The 20,307-nt window shown below is 32.4% G+C and overlaps 3 protein-coding genes across 4 annotated transcripts; 1 reads left to right on the plus strand and 2 right to left on the minus strand.

The window, feature by feature from the left end:
* The first annotated feature begins 56 nt into the window (after nt 1-56).
* Nucleotides 57-12,160, plus strand: LOC144849552 (uncharacterized). Its single transcript, XM_078706493.1, has 28 exons — nt 57-160; nt 709-824; nt 1,056-1,167; nt 1,421-1,652; nt 2,071-2,205; nt 2,528-2,653; nt 2,987-3,058; nt 3,376-3,447; nt 3,586-3,678; nt 3,855-4,009; nt 4,239-4,466; nt 4,676-4,807; nt 4,940-5,111; nt 5,509-5,631; nt 6,155-6,274; nt 6,458-6,580; nt 6,991-7,287; nt 7,398-7,585; nt 7,962-8,103; nt 8,423-8,483; nt 8,643-8,782; nt 9,116-9,234; nt 9,439-9,649; nt 9,770-9,874; nt 10,084-10,240; nt 10,480-10,989; nt 11,093-11,171; nt 11,296-12,160. The coding sequence occupies exons 2-28, from the start codon at nt 752-754 to the stop codon at nt 11,435-11,437; spliced, it is 4,119 nt and encodes a 1,372-aa protein (XP_078562619.1). The 5' UTR covers nt 57-160; nt 709-751; the 3' UTR covers nt 11,438-12,160.
* On the minus strand, nt 12,143-15,468 carry LOC144849553 (centrosomal AT-AC splicing factor-like). Its single transcript, XM_078706494.1, has 9 exons — nt 15,320-15,468; nt 14,396-14,562; nt 14,034-14,199; nt 13,794-13,886; nt 13,463-13,497; nt 13,207-13,300; nt 12,901-13,021; nt 12,625-12,757; nt 12,143-12,422 (listed from the first exon to the last, which is right to left on the minus strand). Exons 1-9 carry the CDS (start codon nt 15,440-15,442, stop codon nt 12,347-12,349), a joined length of 1,008 nt encoding a protein of 335 aa, XP_078562620.1. The 5' UTR covers nt 15,443-15,468; the 3' UTR covers nt 12,143-12,346.
* Nucleotides 15,469-15,689: 221 nt separating this feature from the next.
* Nucleotides 15,690-19,448, minus strand: LOC144850017 (uncharacterized). 2 transcript variants are annotated; one of them, XR_013614038.1, is made up of 7 exons: nt 19,110-19,448; nt 18,766-18,887; nt 18,508-18,610; nt 17,884-18,087; nt 17,422-17,510; nt 16,620-16,938; nt 15,690-16,121 (listed from the first exon to the last, which is right to left on the minus strand). XR_013614038.1 is itself a non-coding variant. In XM_078707180.1 (6 exons), the coding sequence occupies exons 1-6, from the start codon at nt 19,281-19,283 to the stop codon at nt 16,905-16,907; spliced, it is 726 nt and encodes a 241-aa protein (XP_078563306.1). In that variant the 5' UTR covers nt 19,284-19,448; the 3' UTR covers nt 15,690-16,904. The 2 variants fall into 2 exon arrangements, 1 of the variants encoding a protein (XP_078563306.1); XM_078707180.1 differs by having other exon boundaries at nt 15,690-16,938.
* Between the last annotated feature and the right edge of the window lie 859 nt (nt 19,449-20,307).

A 20,307-nucleotide genomic window follows, 5' to 3' on the forward strand; every position in this document is an offset into this window, starting at 1 on the left:
ATACGAATGTGGCCGCTCATAGCTGGCCCTCAACGTCGACTGACAATAAAACGACGCTAAATAAAAAATACAAAAACAATCACTGACCACAATGTTTATAAGGACATACTTTTTGATCGAAATCAACTGTTTTGAATGCATTGACGTCCACGAACAATGTGTATGTTTACAAAGTATATATTTATGGTTTACATCAACAATATCACAACCGCATTGTTGTGTACAGTCTGAGTATATTTATTAGTATTTTAGTTAGGCCTGCTGCTGGCTCTGTCTGGATTAACTAAACAAGCCTCAAGGCCTATCTATAATATAGCCTAGCCTATAGGTTAGGAGGTTGACTAGCGAACGAGCTAGAAGGCCTAGGATATTCTGTATGAGCTAGACCGTTAGATCTTTTAGCCATTAGGCTAGGTCTATGCATTTTAATTTCGTGTGTGACGAGCACAAGCAAAAACTATGATTGCCACTGCACAGACCCTGCATAAAATAGGATTAGGCCTAGCCTAGCTAGGCCTAGGCCTATAATAATTGCATTTATTTAGGCCTAGCTAGACAAGAAACAAAATAAATACCAAAATGTGGATAGGCCTGATCCATAGCTTTGTTAATAGTGAGATTTACAATTATTCTAGTAATAACTATTATTAATAACCTAGGTAATTTATTATTATTTTATTATCAAATCTCTTTTTTTTTTCTTTATAGGAACTTATTCATTGAAGAATAACTTTAGTTAGAAACCATAATAATGTCTTCTTTAATGGGAGATCAGCTTATTCTGGAGGAAGACTATGATGAGAACTACCAACCAAATGAAGAAGGTTACTTGTTCTGTTCTGTATTTTATACTATAGGCTACTCAGATATTCAATCTAATGATTTGTCATATAATTGGACATATCCTCAATTGCTTACGCTTAAATATTTCGTACTCCTCCTCTGATCACCTCTCAGAATAAAATTACAAAACTTTCCATAGATAGGCATGCCTGATGAAGCTCAAATTCCAATCACAAATTATTGAAACAAAATATTGTGTTTGCTTTTGATAGAAATTAGAGAGTATGCAGGTGTGATAGGTATAGACCCAGATGAAGACCCAGAGTTGATGTGGATTGCCCGTGAAGGCATCATTGCGCCTTTACCAGAAGACTGGAAACCATGGTAAGGGCTAACTGTAGAATTCTGATAAGCTGGAAAACTGGTTAAAATCCAATCTCTGGATCATAGCAAATACCATGTTTAAGCATGACTAATAAATGAGACTGATGGGTGTACAGTAAAACTCCTATTAAGGGAAAACCTTCAGGACCAAACAAAATTCATCTTGCTGAGATTAAGAATAGGAGTGTCTCCTAAATAGGGGTATATCAAAGAAGGGGTTTTACTGTATTAAAATTATTTTTACATCCTATAGTCAAGACACAAATCAAGACATCTACTACTTCAACTTTTCAACTGGGGACAGTGTGTGGGATCACCCTTGTGATGAATTCTACCGGTCAATGGTCAAGGAAGAGCGAGAGAAGCTAGCCTTGTCTGGAAAAGCATCTGGAAGTAAGAAAGATGGAAAGAAGAAAAAAGACAAGAAAGAAAAAAAATCAGCTAAGAAGGATGTTAATGAGAAGAAAAGTGGACTCTTAGGATCGGTATGCTGTTATTTTATCAGGGTTTTTAAAAGAAAAAATGGCTTGAGATTATAGTAACTAAATGCCCTTTTTAAACTAGAGACCAGCAGCAATTAATTGACCTAACTAGCCTAGCTCATGATGACGTTGTTCTTCCCCCCGCCCCTCCCCTCTGCTGTAAAAATCCTGGCTATGGACTTAAACATATATTCATTTTTAATAACTCAATACACATACATTAATGAAATACTACTAATACTGCAAAGTAGCTTTGCACTAGGAGCTTGCTTGCTTTGTACGAATTGTAAGAATTTGGAAAAATATATGCCAAATTGTCAACTCAATAACATAATGTGTTTAGCTTATTGGTTTCTTGCTGATCATAAATTAATTACTTTAGTATAAAAATTGCTAAACTTTTGTGCTTGTTCTTTTTCAGTCTCTTGCACCGTTGAAAAAAGATACAACTTTAGGCTCCAGTGTAGGGTCTCTAGGCAGTACAGCTGGTGGCAAACTAGGTGGTCTTGGCTCAATAAAAGACCCACTGAAGGGAACATTGGGCTCAACATTTGGTGTAATTAATTCTTAAATTTATTCATCTAGTATGATAAACATAAAATTCTTTAAAAAAAAAATTTAAACTATCTGTTTTTGTCTGCCACGTTATAAGGATGATTAGTTCTATGGGCAATTGTTATTTAGTGAGTTTAGTAGCAACAAGAAATGGACCTAAAATGATGCTTCTGTTGTTAAATATTATACTGTATTAAATAGTTTTAAAATTATATATAGTTCAGAATAAAGTAAACAAAAGTTAGAACTGTTTTTATGAGCAAAATCTGTACTTTGTTGAGTATACAGTTAATAGATAAACAATGTGCTGTTTTGTTATACAGAGTGATCTAGGCCAGTCAAATGATCCATCACGGTTTTTGAAAAGCAAGAATGGTTCTCAAAAGACAACAGTATTACAGGGTGCTCGAGAGGAAAAAGTACAGATGATGCCAGACTTCTCAGATGAGGTAAACATTTTTACAGTACAGTCAACTCCCCAATACCAGACACCTTTGGGCTAACCTAATATGTCTCCGGAAAAGTCTGGTATTGGGAATGTGTTTTTAATGGTAAAAATGAATTTGGGACTCTTTAGACCTCAAGAAAAGTCTAGTTTCGGGAGAGTTTCCTGTTTTCAGAGAGTCCAGTATTGGGAGAGTTGACTATAAGATCAACAACAAAGTATCTCGAAATTTAAATTATGTAAAATCAATCAATCGTTTTCAACTTTCATATACATTTAAATGGGTATACTTAAACAAAATTAAATTTGTTAATATTATGAATTTTCTTTTACTTAGTCGCAAGAATCTGAAACACCAAGATTAAACCTTGACCTCGATTTGAAGGATATTAATGACCTGAGCTATGGAGTAAGTACATTTTTAGTAAATTGAAATCTTGCTATTAACTATTTCTACTCAATTATGTAATAGTGTTGATATTTGTCATTTTTTGTATTCAAGGGACGTGGAAAGTTTAAGTGGTGTCAAACAATGTCAAACAATGTCTATAAGCAGTGAAAACTAGCTCTTCTTATAAAGTGATGATTTTCTTTGTTAATGAAAACATTGTTTCAAATCTCAGATAATTACTTTAGGATTGCAATTTAATTGTCTAGAAAATACAATGCACATAAATTACTAGAAATATGTTATGCTAATATTATGTTTATGTTATGACTCTACAGGAATCAGAATCTGAACTAAGGATGCTAAAAGGTGCTGGAGTTTCAGATAGTGATGATGACGATGTTAATGTAGTGAGTATTTATTTTTATTTACAAAAATCAGCATCAACCACTTTAATAATCAATATCTTATAAAGCACACTATACTGTACTGTACAACCAATAATCCTATTTGTTTATATTAATTTAGATTTATTATTGTTATCTTAGGATTTTGGAATTGGTGTTGGCATATCAAAACGATTGGGTGTGATGGACGTAGCTGATCTAGAGCCTGTGGACTCTCCAACTCCCAGAGATGAGGTACAATGAGGATAGTGTTCATTAAAATATAAAAGCTAAATTGATGTTTTCACCTATGGCTGAAGATGTACTCGCCAGTACTTGCCAACTTCAAACAAAAAATAAAACAATGTATTTATATATAATATATAATACATTTATATATTTATGACTATTATTAACAATTTGTGTTATAGATAAACCCAATGGATAAATGGATGAAGAAACCAATAAGTAGTAAGAATAATGACAGTGTAGGAAAGGAAGAAGAGAGGAAGAGAAAGGAGGAGAAAGAAAATGAAGAATTGGAAAGAAAGCATAAAGCAGAAATCCAAGCTAGTGCAGCACTTAAGTAAACTGCTCATTTTATTTTTATTTTATTAGGAATTCAATTATAAAACCAAACATAAATGCATAAAGTCAAAATATCAAACAAGTATGAAGATTTATAAGACCTATTGGAAGGATTTTGTATTAGACCATAATGAACATGTAAAGAGAACAAGAGGTAATATCTTCTTTATAATCTTTTTCTTTCTAAATGGTGTTAAAAAAAACCAATTATATTGTATACTTTATAGACGAATAGAAATGCAAGATGACCTCCAACAAGAAGAGAAGAAATTAAGAGCGCAAAACGAGAAGGAAATAAAAGAGATGAAGGAACGATTACAGAGTGAATTGGAGGATGTTAAACTGGATCTTTTGGATGACAAAGAAGAGAAGATAAAGGAATTGAAGAAAACAATAGATAATGAGGTGGAGAAAGAGGAAGAAAAATTGAAGAAGGAAAAAGAACAAACAATAAAGTTAGTCTTTTGGGGTTGAGTGGTTGAATTAATATTTATTATTATTATATATACGCTACGCGAATGTCAAGCAGGTTTACACTACTCTAATTGTTCTATGCTTGTGTGCAGTATTATATACACAAATTTAGATCAACATTTCTTTCTCATTCTTTGCTTTGACAAGCCAATCAAATTATTACAATTTCTGTCTTTTTAAAAAATGTTAGAGAATTAAGAAGTCAAGTAAAAGAGGAAGCAGAAGATGAAGAAGCAATGCTGATGGAAGGGAAAACTGACAACATGAGAAAAATGAAAGAGAGAATCAGGAAAGAGGAGGAGGAAGAAGAGGAAAGGTTGAGGTCAGTGTTATAGGATACTAACTCACTTTCAAAACAAACGGCCTCCACAGAAGGACAGATAATACATAAACATTTATGAGAATGATGAATCTATGTTATATACTAATATATTAATGTTCAATAATTTTCAAGGAATGACATGAAAAAGAAAATTAATGAAATCAAGGAAGAACTCCAAGAAGTGAAAGAAAGTGAGGATGAGAAGTTAAATAAAGAGAAGAAGCGAGTGACGGAAAGGATTGAAAATGAGCTTAAAGAACATAAGGAAGAGCAACGAAAGAAATTAGAAGATAAAAATGAAGAGGTTAGTATTCTGTGTACAGTACAATCCTATGCGTTATCTTGTGCATTAAAAATAGAACTGGTTTATAAAGTTTTTAAGGAAAATTGCCTTTAACAAAATGCAAATGCCACAAATAAGCTAACACATATCTTCGAGTTTCAGAGTGCTTTTTCACCTTCTAATATGCTACAATGACTGGCAGAAAGCAAGTGACACTGACTCATTTAAATGTATATGAGTACTATACTCTAGTAGTACTTTTAAGTATTAAAATAGTTTGTAAAACAAGGGTAGTTGAACCTCTAAATAACAAAATAGGATACATGTTGTACAGTACTTTATATTTGTACTTGCTAACTTAAAGAAAATTGTTCTTTAAATTGTAAACATTACTTAATAATAATTTTGGTTTATTTAGGAAATAAGTAAAATGGAAGAAAAGTATGAGGGTGATTTGAAAGCAGCTCTGAAGGATATCGAAACTGAGTATGAAAAGGAAGTAGAAACAAAGAAGAAAGAAGTCATGGATAAACATCAACGGGTTAGTTTCCTTATTCAGTACTTTGTTATGCACATCCAGAAATGTAAATTATTTCTTAGGAGATATCAATCAATCAAAGTAACATTTATTTCTCTTATAAGTTCATAATAATAAATTTAAAATAATTTGATTAAACTTAAGAGGGCCGAAATTCCAAAAAAAAAAAGCAGAGCTTGTGTGAGGCAGCCTATAAGAACTAAAAAAGAAAACAGGGGAACCAGAAAAACAGGACAAAAACTGCAATGAAGACTTTTAGTTTCAGAGTACCAAAAATGCTAAATATAAAAACTACTATAAGGGGAGGGATGATTGCACACAACTTTAAGAGATGTACTTTATGATCATAAAAAAGCAACATTATTTTAGTTCAGAAAAGTGATGTACAGCATGACATCCATTTGATACCGTATTGCAATTACCTAACTGTACTGGCATTTATATTTAAGATATATTAATTTATTATACTGTACTTTCTTTTCTGCTTTCTTTATTCTATTTTACAATAATTTTGATTTTTTTATAGAATTTAGATGATGTTCTTGCAAAGTTAAAAGTTGCAAATGAAGAAGAAATGAAGAGAACAGAAGAAAAATTACAAACATCAAGACAGAAACAAGCTGCTGTTGAAGAAATGGAGGATGGAGTAAATACATTTCTGAAATATTTCAAAATTAAAAATATCTTGGGTCTTAAATTGTGATTAAATTAATAATTACTCTGATGTTTGGGTTCTCTTTTCACCTTTAAAATGTGTTATATTACAGTAAGATTAGTTCTTATTATATATTGTCGTAGTTTAGTACAAATTTTATTGTTGGTTTTTAAGCTGGAAAATGTCCTAAAAGAAAGAAAAGGTGAAATCAAAGAAGAGCAAAGAAAACAACTTGATAATTTGAAGAAAGAACATGAAAAAGAGATGAAGAGCATACAGATAGAGTATAAGAAAACGGTGTGTACAATTTAAAAGAAAATCTAGGCCAATATTAAGTATACTTCCGACAGCTTTCAATTTGCAACGACTAAACTATGTCATGTTAGTTCATTGTGCGCATACGTGGATATTGGGATGTGTGTCCTTGCTCCCCACACACAGGTTTGATGGTTTTTTATTGGACACATCGATTAACCTGACCTAGCTTAGTTGTCAGTTGTAGCAAATTGTAGGCTTCCTGTTAAACCTTGTGTATGCTGTATCAGTTGGCACAGCTGGTGGTATTTCAGCCTCTTTGTACAAATATTACATTTATGATGTTGAACAGCATACACAGTCCTTAACAATACTTGACGTAAACATTTGTTTGCAAATATAAAAACTAAATAATAATAATTGATCCTTTTCTTATTTGTATTATTTTACAGGAAGAGAAGGAGAGGACATCAATTACTTCTAAACTCGAAAGTGAAAAGTCAAGGCTAGCAAAAGACCATGAGAAAGAACTGAAGACTCTGCGGAGGGAGTTTGAAGATAGGAAGGAAGAACTCCATAGAAAACACGAAGATGAGGAAAGTGCCCTCAAGGAAACTGGTGATTCATTAAATGAGACAAAAAGAAAATTGGAGAAGTTGGCTGCACAGATTGAAAGAGAAGAAAATGATCTGAAAAAAAGACGAAAGAAGTTTGAAGATGATCAGATAAAGTTTGAAGAGGAAAAAGATGTGAGCATTTTTAATTTTATGTTATGATTATTATGTTTATTTTTTAATTTTAAAATTGAATCGTTAGGTACAATGAACAAATGATTTGAATTTGATTTGATTTTTTGTAGGAAACATTTGCAAATCAAGCAGCCTCACTGAACTCCAAAGAACTTGAAGAGTTGCATTCACAACTAAAACACATTAGGGATGAGATTAAACAAGAACGAAATCAACTAAATATATTGAAACGTGAACGAGAAGACCTTGAACATGATGTGCAACGGATGAAACAAGAGAAACAGGAACTAGAACGAAGGTGAGTGATTCAAGTTAAAAAAACAGACAACATTCAGCATGTCTACAGTGTCAGACCCAATTAGGGTTGATTGCATCCTCCAAACTCCCCTAATATAATGAAATAATCAAATCCAGTTGGCAGAGAAAATGAAAATTACACTGGTCCACTTGAAACACACCCGGCCCATGACAGGAATAAATGGCACAAAATAATAGAATGCTCTATGTCTAACAACGATGTTAATAATAATCATATTGTAATAAACTTTACACATCAATTCTGAATTGTATAGTATTATTGACGGTCAAAATACTATTTTTTGTTTCACAATTCTTTCATCATTTTGAAATATTATTTGAAAAAAACTCAAAAAATCATCACATTGTGTTTGTAGACAACATAGAGAGCCAAGCCAGGAACACCAATCTATGAATGGAGATGTTAGCACTGAAGATGGTCGCCATGGCAACATTGTTGGAATGACACCGGGTGCGGATGTGATGGACATAAATGAACTTCTTACACCCTCAAAACATGTAAGAAAGGGTTTTGACTCCATCAAATACAAATAATGTTGGAATACAATCCCACTCCCTAATGTAGGCTAAATTTGGACACAAATTTGTATTACTAAATTCATTGTTAATTTTCCACAAATTTCATACCCAGCCCCCTGGGACTATAATACTCAGTCACATGTGGTAACCAAAAATATTTTTGCATTGAAAGACTTGACTGGAGACTGGTAATGCAATGTACTGATAGTCATTCTGTACTGTACATGTCTATTTTTTCATATGATTGTTTTGTATCAATATATTTGTTGACGAGCCAATGAATTTCATCATTTTTTAGCGGAGAGAAATGGTTCATCCAAGAGATTTTTCAAGACCGTCATTGGAAAACGATGTCGATGGTAAGAAAATTATTTTTCCTTTCTATTAATAGACAATTGCATGAAATGGCATGAAAAACTATAATCAACATAAACATTCTATATTTATATACATTCTATTATGATTTAAACATACAATGTTATATAATATATCTTGTCTTCTGTTTAATAATTCTACAGATTTTGAAGAGAATTCCAGAGAAACTTTTACAAATGTTAGTCGTCCACAGCATGACACAGATGTTCCCAGGTCACGTCAACATAGTGGTAGAAGCTACCACACAGAGAGCCTCTGGACTAGGAATAAACAATCTACTTTGGTAAGTATTTGAAATGTATTTAAATAGAATACCATAAGTATATTAGGAGATTAATAAGTATATTAGCGGAAAGAACATTGAAGTGTTTCTCATGTAGATTACAGGCGTTTCTAAAGCTCTGTCTACACTATCAAACTTTATGTGGAAAAATATGATATGTTTAAATATGGTAGTGATATGACATCAAATCCATATATGGGCACATCACGTTTGTTTGTCACATAAAGTTTGATAGTCTAGACAGGGTTTTACACTGTGATGTCCAACCAGAATGATAAAATAAAAATCATTATTTCATCAAAATCAGTTTTGATATTTTCTTCTTTACAACAGCAGAGTAGGCCAAGAGCCAATCATCACTATGCGTGGCTTGATGTTGAAGATGATGAATTTGACACAAGTGACCCGGAAGAGTTTGCTAATTTGAATATTCATAATCACCTGCAACAAAGGTAGAATTTTGTATTTAATTATCATTACAATTTAGAAAGGTACTTCTCTATAATCTATTATATTACCAGTGAACAACAGAGGTTGACTCACTAATATTATCTACTTGACTCAGGGATAGAGTACCCTAGGTCAGCTTCTGAAAAAATGCTAGGTGAAGTAATATTTGAATAAAATAACTGATTATTAATACTTACTTTTTCAAGTCAACTGCGTGTGCGACTAATAGAAGAGGGCAGCGCAATAAACCGTGCTAAAGCCTTTCTCAAGAAACAGAAGAACACATTGAAACATCGTCAGTCAAAGCTACAAAATGCCAAGCAGGAATGGAGAAGAGATGTACGAAATCAATACATTGCTGGTCTGTCAACAAGCAGTACCTCAATGCTGGATGATGTTAAGCTTAGCTTAGAGAGGGTAAGTTCGTACCTTAATGTATTTGGTGAAGTGGTGGATGTTCAATGCGGATATACCATATTTTTATTATAAGAAATATTTATTGAAAGATTTAAAATATGTTTTTTTCTTTTTTTCTAGGAAGCCATAGAGTTGGATAAAGCAGTTATTAATGTAACTGCTGGACGGAGACTAGTCCGAGAAAAAGAACAGAAATTGAAACAGTTAGAAGAATCACTTAATTATGTAAGAAACAGTTCATTCATTTAATTCAAATTGACAAATTCTATAAACTATAGAGAATACAGCATAAAACATTGTATAACCCACCATTTGGTTGGCATCATGCATTGTTTGTATCCCATATAAACTCACCCTACTATACTTGCCTGTTGCAAACAACTTATAATCTTAACTTAAAATAAACTTAAAATGATTTTTGTTTTAATTGCTAGAGTTCAGATAGTGATCTGAGTGATATACCTCATCAGAGTCAGAGACGACATACACATCAACTAACCCTTAGCCACTCATCTGATGAAAACGAAGAAGATGAGGAGGACACTAAAACACTAAGATATCGACCAGAAGGAGGAGGCTTACCTCAGACAGGTACAAATATACATAAATTTTGGCAATAAGAAGCTTTAGAATTGCGGCAATCTATACATAGTTGGTCATCATCTGGACCTAGAGTCTCCCAAAACTTGGTTGAGGAATTGAGCAAGCAAGCACATCTCATGTGCATAATGAATTTACATGACATAACTAGATCATAAGTCCTCATATATCTAAAGCTTCCTATTATCCATTAATCACTTTGCCTATGCAATTTTTGTTTTTCTCTGCAGAAAGAATAGGCATGCAGAATGACCAAACCTCAGATATCTTAAAGGGACTTGATTCATTATTAACGCAGAGAGTGACAATGAATGATTCCATGATTCAACCAATAACATCATCCCTTGACAAAGTCAACAAACAGTTAACAGATGTCATGGGATTATTACAAAAACAGCTACCGCAAAACAGCGACACACAAAAAGGTGTGCCACACACGTCTATCAATGATGCAATCCTCCAGCCACAGCAACCGTCTCGCCAACCACCATCCCTCCAACCGTCCCACAACGGCTCGTACTTACCATATGATACACAGCCTGCTTATGGTTACCAGCCAATCAATAGACTCCCTCCATCAAGTCGTTATGTACCATCAGATTATACCAGTTCTTATAGGAGGAATATCTCAACAGGGTATCCAGTTTACTCCACCGTTAGGAATTCACCAGCTTTCAGAGAACCTCAATATGAATCTGCTGACCAGGTGCTAGAGAGGAAATGGCGCAAATATTTTGGAGGTAAATGTTGGTTTAATATTATTTATTAGTCTAGTAGGCTAATGGTACAGTATATAATTTCAATCTTGGTTTTGCAGTGTTATATGATTTTGTTCTTATTTAGATAAAAATTCAGGGTCATCAACTGTACCAGGTCTATCATCACTATCAGGGTCAAAGTTTAGAGGTTACATACCAGCCAGGTTAGTTATGTTTGATTTCATAATATAATTGTTGTACAACTCTCACTGAAATGTTCAAGTCATGAGACAAATTATATATAGAAAATGATATATAGAAAATGATATATTTTGACTTTAATTTCAGTGAACAGTTACGCACTTTCCGTGAAAACAGCAGACTTGCTACGCCTCTCACAAGTGGTAACTCGGTTGATCAGCATAAGTTTGGATCTACAAGATTGGAGCTTGATGAAAATAACCAAATTAGAGTAAAACCAGTTACGTAGAGTTGTGGATGAAGTTGGCTAGGATCATTTATATTTCCGAGTGTCTAAAAACAAAATCACGGTTAGAATTCTGTGGTTTTATACGAAAACCTGTAGTAATGCAATTTTCAGTACTGTATTATAAAAACTTTGTACTACTGTGATAGTACCCTGTGTAATATTCTGGCCGTATATTTGATTAATTTTCCCACCCAAATTTAATATCACCCAGTAGTAGTTCTGAGATCAGATGTTTGTATTGCAAAAAAATCACCTTGAAATAATGCTAATAATCTATAGCAAAGTACTATCATGCTTTTATTAATGTTATACAGTTTTTGTTAATTATCGGTAGTTACCTGTTTAAAAAGCAGTTACCTGTTTAAAAAGCTATTTATTGTGCACAAAGATATTGACTAGGTTTTGAGATATGTCTGTAATGTGTTTATAGCAATAGTATTTTCAATGACAGCCTTGATTCTACTTCGACTGTTTGTATATATATTTATGTAAATCTAAAATTATAGCCCTATTGTTTTGGTAATAGTATGAAACCAATGTCGGTGACCAAAACACCCAAAAATATGTCCAGTACTCTCTGTGTAATTAAGATTCCATCCCTACCTATTGGTATTCAAACAGTAACTTTTATACCTTTTTTCTGTGTAAATACACTTGTATGATGTTCATCTTGTTATGGTTTGTCATGAATGTATTCAACAAATAAATTACACAAGTTTTGTACTGCAATATTACATTGTCTTTTATTTAGTTTTACTTGTGCAATATCTACTGCAGTAATTACATTTTTTACTGCAATAAATAAAAAGAAAATGTAGTTACTGCAGTAGAATAATTTTGACATTGTCCCTAATCTGCATTGCTATGCCAACATCTTGTCCTGTGTGCATAACTGTAGTTGGTGAATGATTAATATTTTCCACTATGATGTCCATTCATTGTTTTGCGTTTTTTCCAGTTGCCTGTTTCACGTTGGTATTGTTGTCTAAAAAAAGAAGAAAACCATTCAAAGATACAAAATAATATAAAAACAAAGTAAAGCTTGCAGGCAAAGGCCAGGTTCACTGGGGACAAAAATTTGCAGCGTTACGGGCCAAATAGTAGGTAGGTAAAATATATTCTGTTATTGATTCTAAAATTGAGTGAAATGATAAAATAATTATGTACCAGTGAAATATTTAACCTACTTTGATTGTAATCGCCTTCCCGAGTTCCAAACACGGCCAAATGAAGGCATCCAATCAGGATTGTTTGTTGAAGTACGATCAAAATTTGCTCCAACACGGGCAGGATTTAACTTACGTTTACGTTCTCTTTTCACTGAAAGAAGAAAATTACACCGACTTAATCAACCATGAAGATAACTTGCAACATAAATACTATTTAGACTAGATAATACATTTAAGATATGACATTGTGAGTGGGTATGGTACGCCTTTCAGACTGAATACACCACAACTTACAATGCTCTTGGAAGTCTTGCTCAGTTGGTCCTATGGGTTTTGTCTGTGTTGGCTCGCCATCATCAGCTCTGAACCATGGAGGCACAGCACCGGTGTGGACATTGCCATCAGGTAAACAGTTCTAAAACAATTGATATAATTAGGAATACTTTGAAACAATTATATCCACAAACTAGATAGTAAAGCGGTTTGGGTTTCCTGACCTTTCACTCCAATAATGAAATATAACATATATGGTGCTATGAAGTACTATAATATTACTATATATAGTTTCTTTGTGAACATAACATTGAAAGATAAACGTACACTTTTGCCAATAAATGTCAATCCATCACTGTAGACTACACCCTCTGTTTGTACTTTTGAATGAGAAGGTTTACTTCCACTTGATGAGTTTCCCCTGGAAAATAATAATAATGTTTTTACAAATAAATGCACAGATATTGCATAATACACTTTTATAAATTGTGTGCACTTCATTGTTATACATGGGCTACTATGGATAAAGATGAAATTAAGAAGATACATTTAAAATTGAATTACAATAAAAACAAACACTTACCAACTACTAGATGAATGCCCAGAACTTGGTCCACTCTAAAGAGGTTCAGGAAATAATTTCACAGTAACATAATTTATTTTAAAAGCTGAATTATATTACCTATTTACTTTAGGCAAAATGATACATATTGTGACAAATATGAAACAGTCATAGGGGGATCCTAAATTTTGAAAAATTAATTATTTGACTACTTCAAAATCAAAAAACTGCAACTGACAATACAGTACACAAACGTTTCAGTATAAAACAAACAAATAAAAATAAATTTGAAAATATATTCAAAGGTATACAGTAAGCAGTGGGTACTGATTCTGTTACATGTCGTCCACACCTGTTGTTCACTCTGTGTAGTGATTTGTAGGTCTTCTTTCTGGTTGACTACATTCGTCTGTGTACACTCTATTTCTTTTATCTTCATAGCTTCCTGTAGAAATAATCATTAATTTAATATTGTATATCACTTCACAGTATTAACTCTTCATTCAAAGACTACTGTACCTGCAATGCATGTAGTCTGGGGGAACCTAAACGATAGCTCTTAGATTACATCTTAAAACTATTTATTTAATACCTTCTTCAATTGTGTTTCTTCCTCATTTTCATAGCAAGCAAGAGCATTTCTTAAAGCTTCTTTAAATGAATCTAGTCCTTCTTCAGTTACAAGATAATTCTTTTTTTGTTCCTTGCTTAACCTATTTTCCCAAAAAAATTGGTGGACTTTTCTGCCATGCTCAGACCTATAGAGAAATATTATAATGTATTGGAAAATTATGAAATAGGAACTGTAGGCAAATAGAGATGCTGCTAGGAGATGGATAAGTTCGTCTATCCAGAATTAGTGAGTGAATGTGTTAAAATTAGGTGGAAGGTTTTGTGGGTGCCCTCACCCATCTCCACATAAAACATTAAAAAGGATTAAAAAGAGGAACATACGTTGCAAGATGTTCCAGTAGACCTGCATCCATAATGATGGCATGGTGGTCTGCGACATGTCTTTTGACCTCTACAGAGCACATGTAGCACCACACATTGACAGCTGATAACTCTGAACTAGCCTTAGTGATCACTGGATTTAGGAGCTTTTTCTTACTATCTGAAATCTACAATTATGAAAACAACAATTTTCTAACATACAGTATAATTTAATAATTATTTTGTTTATTATTCTGTATTAATCATTTATGATCAGTGCTAGCTACACTCGGTTTAGTCTCATACTGTACCATGTGCAAATTAGTCTGATATTATTATAGGCCCTATTAAAGATGTATTGTTCCCCTGAAAAAATAATTATTTAAATTTTTGTTGTTGAATAGGCCATCTTAATGTCATATAATACTGTAGTTATCCACTTTCACCAAAAATTAGATCAAAAACAAATTTGTTTACCTGAAAAAACTGTAATTTAAAGCAAAAAATAGTCAAATTGGCTCCCAGCCAAAATGGATTTTTGGTTGAATTTAACCATTTATTATGTTATTTTATAAGGGAAACATTATTTGTTTCCATTTTTTCTACGGAAGTCGTTAAATTTATTAAAACTACAAAATAACCTATTCAAAGTCTGATTTAATTAATCTTTAATTTTTCATGTTTTTGTTTGGGGGAATAACTAACAAAAATATTTAATTTAAAAGCTTTATATTTTAGTTTGGTCTAAATATAAATTTTCAATTTGTCGGTCAGTGACATTTTTTTTTTTGATTGATTGTGCAGGCTAGGCCTACATGAATCGCAGCCAGCAACCAACAACTTATCACACGGGATGCGGCTGCCCCGCACAGAGCACCAGCAATACAATTATTCAGAAAACCGGTCATATGAGGGCCTAGCTTTACGATTCAAATATGACCTTACCTTTGATCCAAACTTTTTCAAAATTGTTTTCAATCGTGCTTTATGTTTTGACGAAAATGAATGTTTCTTTCCAGATGTGTGGTTTATTCTACAAATTCCACAAAACGAGTATTGATCTTCCATAGTAACTTTTTTTGTTCGACAACGAAAAATTGTGTTATCAACATTGTAGGCTCTACTATTCCAGACGTCAGTAAAATTGACCCCAAAAGACATGCGCCCCCAACGTCAGAACAATAACAAGAATTCTAAAACTTTCATGAACTTTTCACACATAAAATGAAAGCAATTATTGCTTTGATTTCATTAATGTTTATAAGATAATTTTAATATATATTCATTTTTTTGACAAAATAAAGAATCTGAACTGTATTTTTTTTAGTTTTTATTCAACAAAAATCATACTTGTACTAAAAAATAAATTTGTACATACAGTATAAAAATAATCTAAATTATCAACATTTTTGGTAAAAAAATATGGAAGAGTTTGGACATAGAACAGATAATTTATGGATTTAAAAGATAATTACACCACATAATAAAATTGAATTACATTACATTTTATTTTTATTTCGGAAACGTACGTCCAACAAATTGCATCGCATAAGAAAAAACGAGTTTAAATAAAAAAGCCAAACACACAAAAAAAGATTAGATCATCTCAGGATCTCCATCATTTTGTTATGGAGCCTGGATGATTCAAATGATGATACCATAATACATTCTATCATTTCATTTTTGCTAGCCGACATTTTCTGTAACAATGAAAAGACAGATTTTCTTAGAAATTCCCCAATGATTCCTTGACAATGGTGGGAGGTACAACTTCATGTCTTGTTACACAAAAAAATCATTTAATCTACAACCAAAGGTATTGCTGCACACACAAGGCAGGAATAAATGGTTCACTTTGTACACTAAATGGTGCCTAGATGGAATAACAACAACTTAGTTGCAGCCATGTATTTACATAAATATTAGTTGCTTTAAAATGCGAGACGATACTATCGTAATACTGTATTCTATTTATAATAAACCAAATATTGTATGATATTTCATTAACAGAGGATATATGCAGAATACAACTGTTTATAGTACAAGCTATTTACTCAAAGAATGTTTACTTTCATTTGGCCTTAACTAAATGCTTATGACTGCTGACAAAAAAAACATGAAATTGAGTGGCCACAATTATGAATGATTTGCACTTACAATAAATTATACTTAAATTAATTATATAATGAACAATGGACGGAATCTATTTGAAGAAAGAAATAATTACACCACATAATAAATTAACTTGGAACCCAATGATTCCTTGACAATGGTGGGAGGTACAACTTATTTTAATGTCTTATTACACAAAAAATCCTTTACAACTAAAAGCATTGCTGCCTGTGAGGCAGGAATAAATAGTCACTTCGTACACTAAATGCTTATGACGGCGTACTGCTGACAAAAAAAAGCATGAAATTGAGTGGCCACAATTATGAATTATTTGCACTTATAAATAATAAATTATATTTAAATTAATTATATCTTGAACAATGGACGGAATAATTTGAATTTGAAGAATCAATGATGATCAATTGTCTTCCGGTGGCTTCACATATCTTCGCCTGAAATTAAAACAAAAAATAAACAGAAAGTGTATTAAAACCTTGGTACAAATGATAAAACTCTGGGTAAATAAATGTTAATAAAGAGAATTCATTATCACTGTAATTCATATTCAGTATATAGGTACAATATGAAAAGTACCAAAAGCCAATAACAATTGTATTTATTGTAAGCTCTGTCCACACTATCAAACTTTATATTTATAGAATTGGTTATACCTATAAATTCATATTCGTTTTTTATTATACGTATTTCGATTTATGTTTACATTCCAAAAAGTACCAAAAGCAAGTAATTGTATTACGGGTCTTTCACTGGCGCCGGAAAATCCAAGCGAACGTCAATGTTTTCACACGATGGCTGGACCGGAACAGGTGTGAAAGACCCTTCATGGTGGTAGCAGTGTACACAATAAGACATACTTTACTAAGTAACAATAAAGGTACCATGCTTTGTATAATTAAATGCAGTACTTTACTTACAATAGATCATTGGCAGCTTGTAGTTCAGATATCTTAGCTTCAGTTTCAGCCATCCACTCTCTGTATTTCTCTCCCCATTGCAATTTTAACTGTATAAAAAAAATAATCTGTAATTACAATATGTAATTCTGCAATATATATCATATTTATAATATTCGTTTTGAATATACACCACTCACTTCCCAAAACCCCATGAATAAACATATTTTCCTTCTTTTAAACGTCCCGCTTATTTATTAAATACAAGTTTATAGTGCTCCTGTTAGCTGTCTATGACATTGCCTCCTTTGACATTCAAGAAACGGCCATAGTAATCCTTAAGCTCTGTCTACACTATCAAACTTTATGTGATGTTCCCATGGTGGTGATATGTCCAAATTTGGTAGTGATATGACATCATTTCCATGGGCACATTTTTTTTGTCACATAAATTTGATAGTGTAGAGCTTTAAGCCAACGTACCTTTAAGTTTAGTTGCTCTTCTTTCTCACACCAATGTGCTTCTTTGATGCTCAACTCTGTAAACAACTCTTCAAACTTGTGCAGAAGCGAGTTATTTTCTTCTTTGAGATCTTCATTTTTATGTTCCAATTCTTCAGTCTTTCTTTCTAAAGATTCATTTTGTGCCTTTAATTTTGCTATTTCCTCTAAATGATTGCACTTCACCTAGAGTAATATAAAAAAAAAACATTGATTACCAGTTTATACATTGTATCTATTCAATTTAAGTACTTTTAAAGTCCTTTATGGGTAGACAATGACCATTAGGTGTGTACAAAGACACCTGCAGGCCATGCCAATAATAAAAGACAATCCATGTAATTCATAATTCTTATTTTGGTTTTTGATAAGGTGTAGAGCAGTACTAGAAAATATTTACAAGACAAGGAGGCATAACTCTTGGTAGTCTGAAAATATAAAAAGTAGTTTTATTTTAGCTCGCAACCCTAGCCTTCGCCTTCCTGTGGATCCGCCCATAGGAGGCAACATATCATGATGATGGTTTGAATTTGTGAGCAAACAATGTGAGCTCTGCCTGCTTATATATTAATTAAATATTCTTAAACATTGTCGCACATTCATTACCTCAACTGGTTTGCTCTCCATTAACTTTCTTATTTCTTTCTCATGCTGAATTCTTAACTGTTCCAATTTCTGTTCTAACGTTGCATCAGGTTTAGATGACCTACTGTTGGAAAGGAAAGACAAAATTATTGGTTTAGGCCTAGTTATTGTCACCAATCCGATGAAAATGTTTCCATGACATGGCTGTGGTCAACAGGCTTGTCAGAAAATGTATTTTAGCATGATGGGTTTTTTTTAAAAATACAGTATTCACCGTACCTGTTTTGATGTTTTGGATTTGCTGTTGAAATATATTCTTTTTCCTTTTTGAGAACAGTTGTGCTCTTAGCCTTCCTGAGTTCTTCCAGTCGCTTTTTTAAAGATGAAACCAGGTTTTCAAGCTACAGAAAGATAATAAAAACACATTAAGCAATTAGCCAATCCATTCTAGGGCCTAGGCCTGCATGCTAGGCCCGAAGAAAGTACACAGTGGGTGGTCAGCAGTGCACTGGCACTCACTGCCCTACAACAACAATCCACAACAACAAGCCAAGGCTAGCTTAGCTACAGTAGGCTAGCTACTAGGCTAGGCTGATAGAATAAGTATGATTCTTGTTACTTACCTCTTTAACACGTCCTTTGAGTGTAGTTATTTCAGCCTTATTGCCACCAGTACCACTATTATGATTTACCACTGTTTTAGACATCTGTATTTTACTGTATTTATTTTGTAAACCAACAACTTGAGGTATATTTGGAGTACTTATTATGTACCCCAAATACAGCTCGCTATGCATATGGAACGCTAAAAGTGACTAAATTCAGATTAATTAGTTTATCATGCATATGACAAGCTTTAATATTAATAATAACAGAATTAAAATATTAGGAATTGTTATGATCATCATTAGTCTGGCCTCCAAATTGTAGACACACAAGCCTCGCTACCACGTCAAGGTTGATGATCAGAGCGAGGGCAGGTAGCACTTGTAATGATGCTCCTTGATTGGTTAAGAAAAAAAACATACAGGCATGCATGCATATTAAAAGAACATTAAAATTAAAACATTAACATATTTTCAATTCAAAAATTTCAAATAATAAAATTGGAATGCATAGTTTAAAAAAATGTCAACAAAGAAATAGCATGCTTTATTTTATCTACAACATATTATATGCTGATATGGTTAAGAAACTTGCATGCATACATAGTTATTTTCTATTAAAAAGTTTCAAATAAACATCGGCATGCATAGTAAAACAAATGTTTAAAAAATAGCATGCTTTATTTTAGCTATGATATGTTATTTATATTAGAAAAATTTAAAACATTGGCATGCATAGTAAAACAATACTGTATAATTATTGTTTAAATAGTAAAAATATACCTAGAAAAATTAATGTGTTAAAAAAGATGTTAAACATTAGCATTATGTAAATAAACAGGAAGGAAGACAATCATGCTATTAGGGAAAATAACCTTCATTTGAAAACAAAACAAAAATAATCAATAATATGCTAACAAGGGAAAGAAATCTAAATTATTAGCATTTTAATAATAAAATACATAGAAAAACAATCAATATTATGCTAATAAGGGAAAGAAACTTGTAAATTATTAGCATTTTAATAAAATACATAGAAAAACAATCAATATTATGTTATTATGGGAAAGAAACCTGTAAATTATTAGCATTTTAATTATAAAATACATAGAAAAACAATCAATATTATGCCAGTAAGGGAAAGAAACGTGTAAATTATTAGCATTTTAATAATAAAATACATATAAAAACAATAAATATTATGCTAATAAGGGAA

This window comes from Antedon bifida, chromosome 8 (assembly GCF_963402885.1).
Source record: "Antedon bifida chromosome 8, ecAntBifi1.1, whole genome shotgun sequence".
Taxonomy (NCBI): domain Eukaryota; kingdom Metazoa; phylum Echinodermata; class Crinoidea; order Comatulida; family Antedonidae; genus Antedon; species Antedon bifida.

Excerpts from the sequence above, each read along its gene's own strand:
- LOC144850017 (XM_078707180.1), bottom strand. The coding sequence starts at position 19,283 with ATGCATAGCGAGCTGTATTTGGGGTACATAATAAGTACTCCAAATATA. Across the intron at positions 18,888-19,109 it reads TCAAAGGACGTGTTAAAGAG|CTTGAAAACCTGGTTTCATC; the intron begins GTAAGTAACAAG and ends ATCTTTCTGTAG. Across the intron at positions 16,939-17,421 it reads CAAGCTGCCAATGATCTATT|GCGAAGATATGTGAAGCCAC; the intron begins GTAAGTAAAGTA and ends TTTTAATTTCAG.
- LOC144849552 (XM_078706493.1), top strand. The coding sequence starts at position 752 with ATGTCTTCTTTAATGGGAGATCAGCTTATTCTGGAGGAAGACTATGAT. Across the intron at positions 1,653-2,070 it reads AAAGTGGACTCTTAGGATCG|TCTCTTGCACCGTTGAAAAA; the intron begins GTATGCTGTTAT and ends GTTCTTTTTCAG. Across the intron at positions 11,172-11,295 it reads AGAGGTTACATACCAGCCAG|TGAACAGTTACGCACTTTCC; the intron begins GTTAGTTATGTT and ends CTTTAATTTCAG.
- LOC144849553 (XM_078706494.1), bottom strand. The coding sequence starts at position 15,442 with ATGGAAGATCAATACTCGTTTTGTGGAATTTGTAGAATAAACCACACA. Across the intron at positions 13,498-13,793 it reads CTACACAGAGTGAACAACAG|AGTGGACCAAGTTCTGGGCA; the intron begins GTGTGGACGACA and ends GAACCTCTTTAG. Across the intron at positions 13,022-13,206 it reads TGACATTTATTGGCAAAAGT|AACTGTTTACCTGATGGCAA; the intron begins GTACGTTTATCT and ends CAATTGTTTTAG.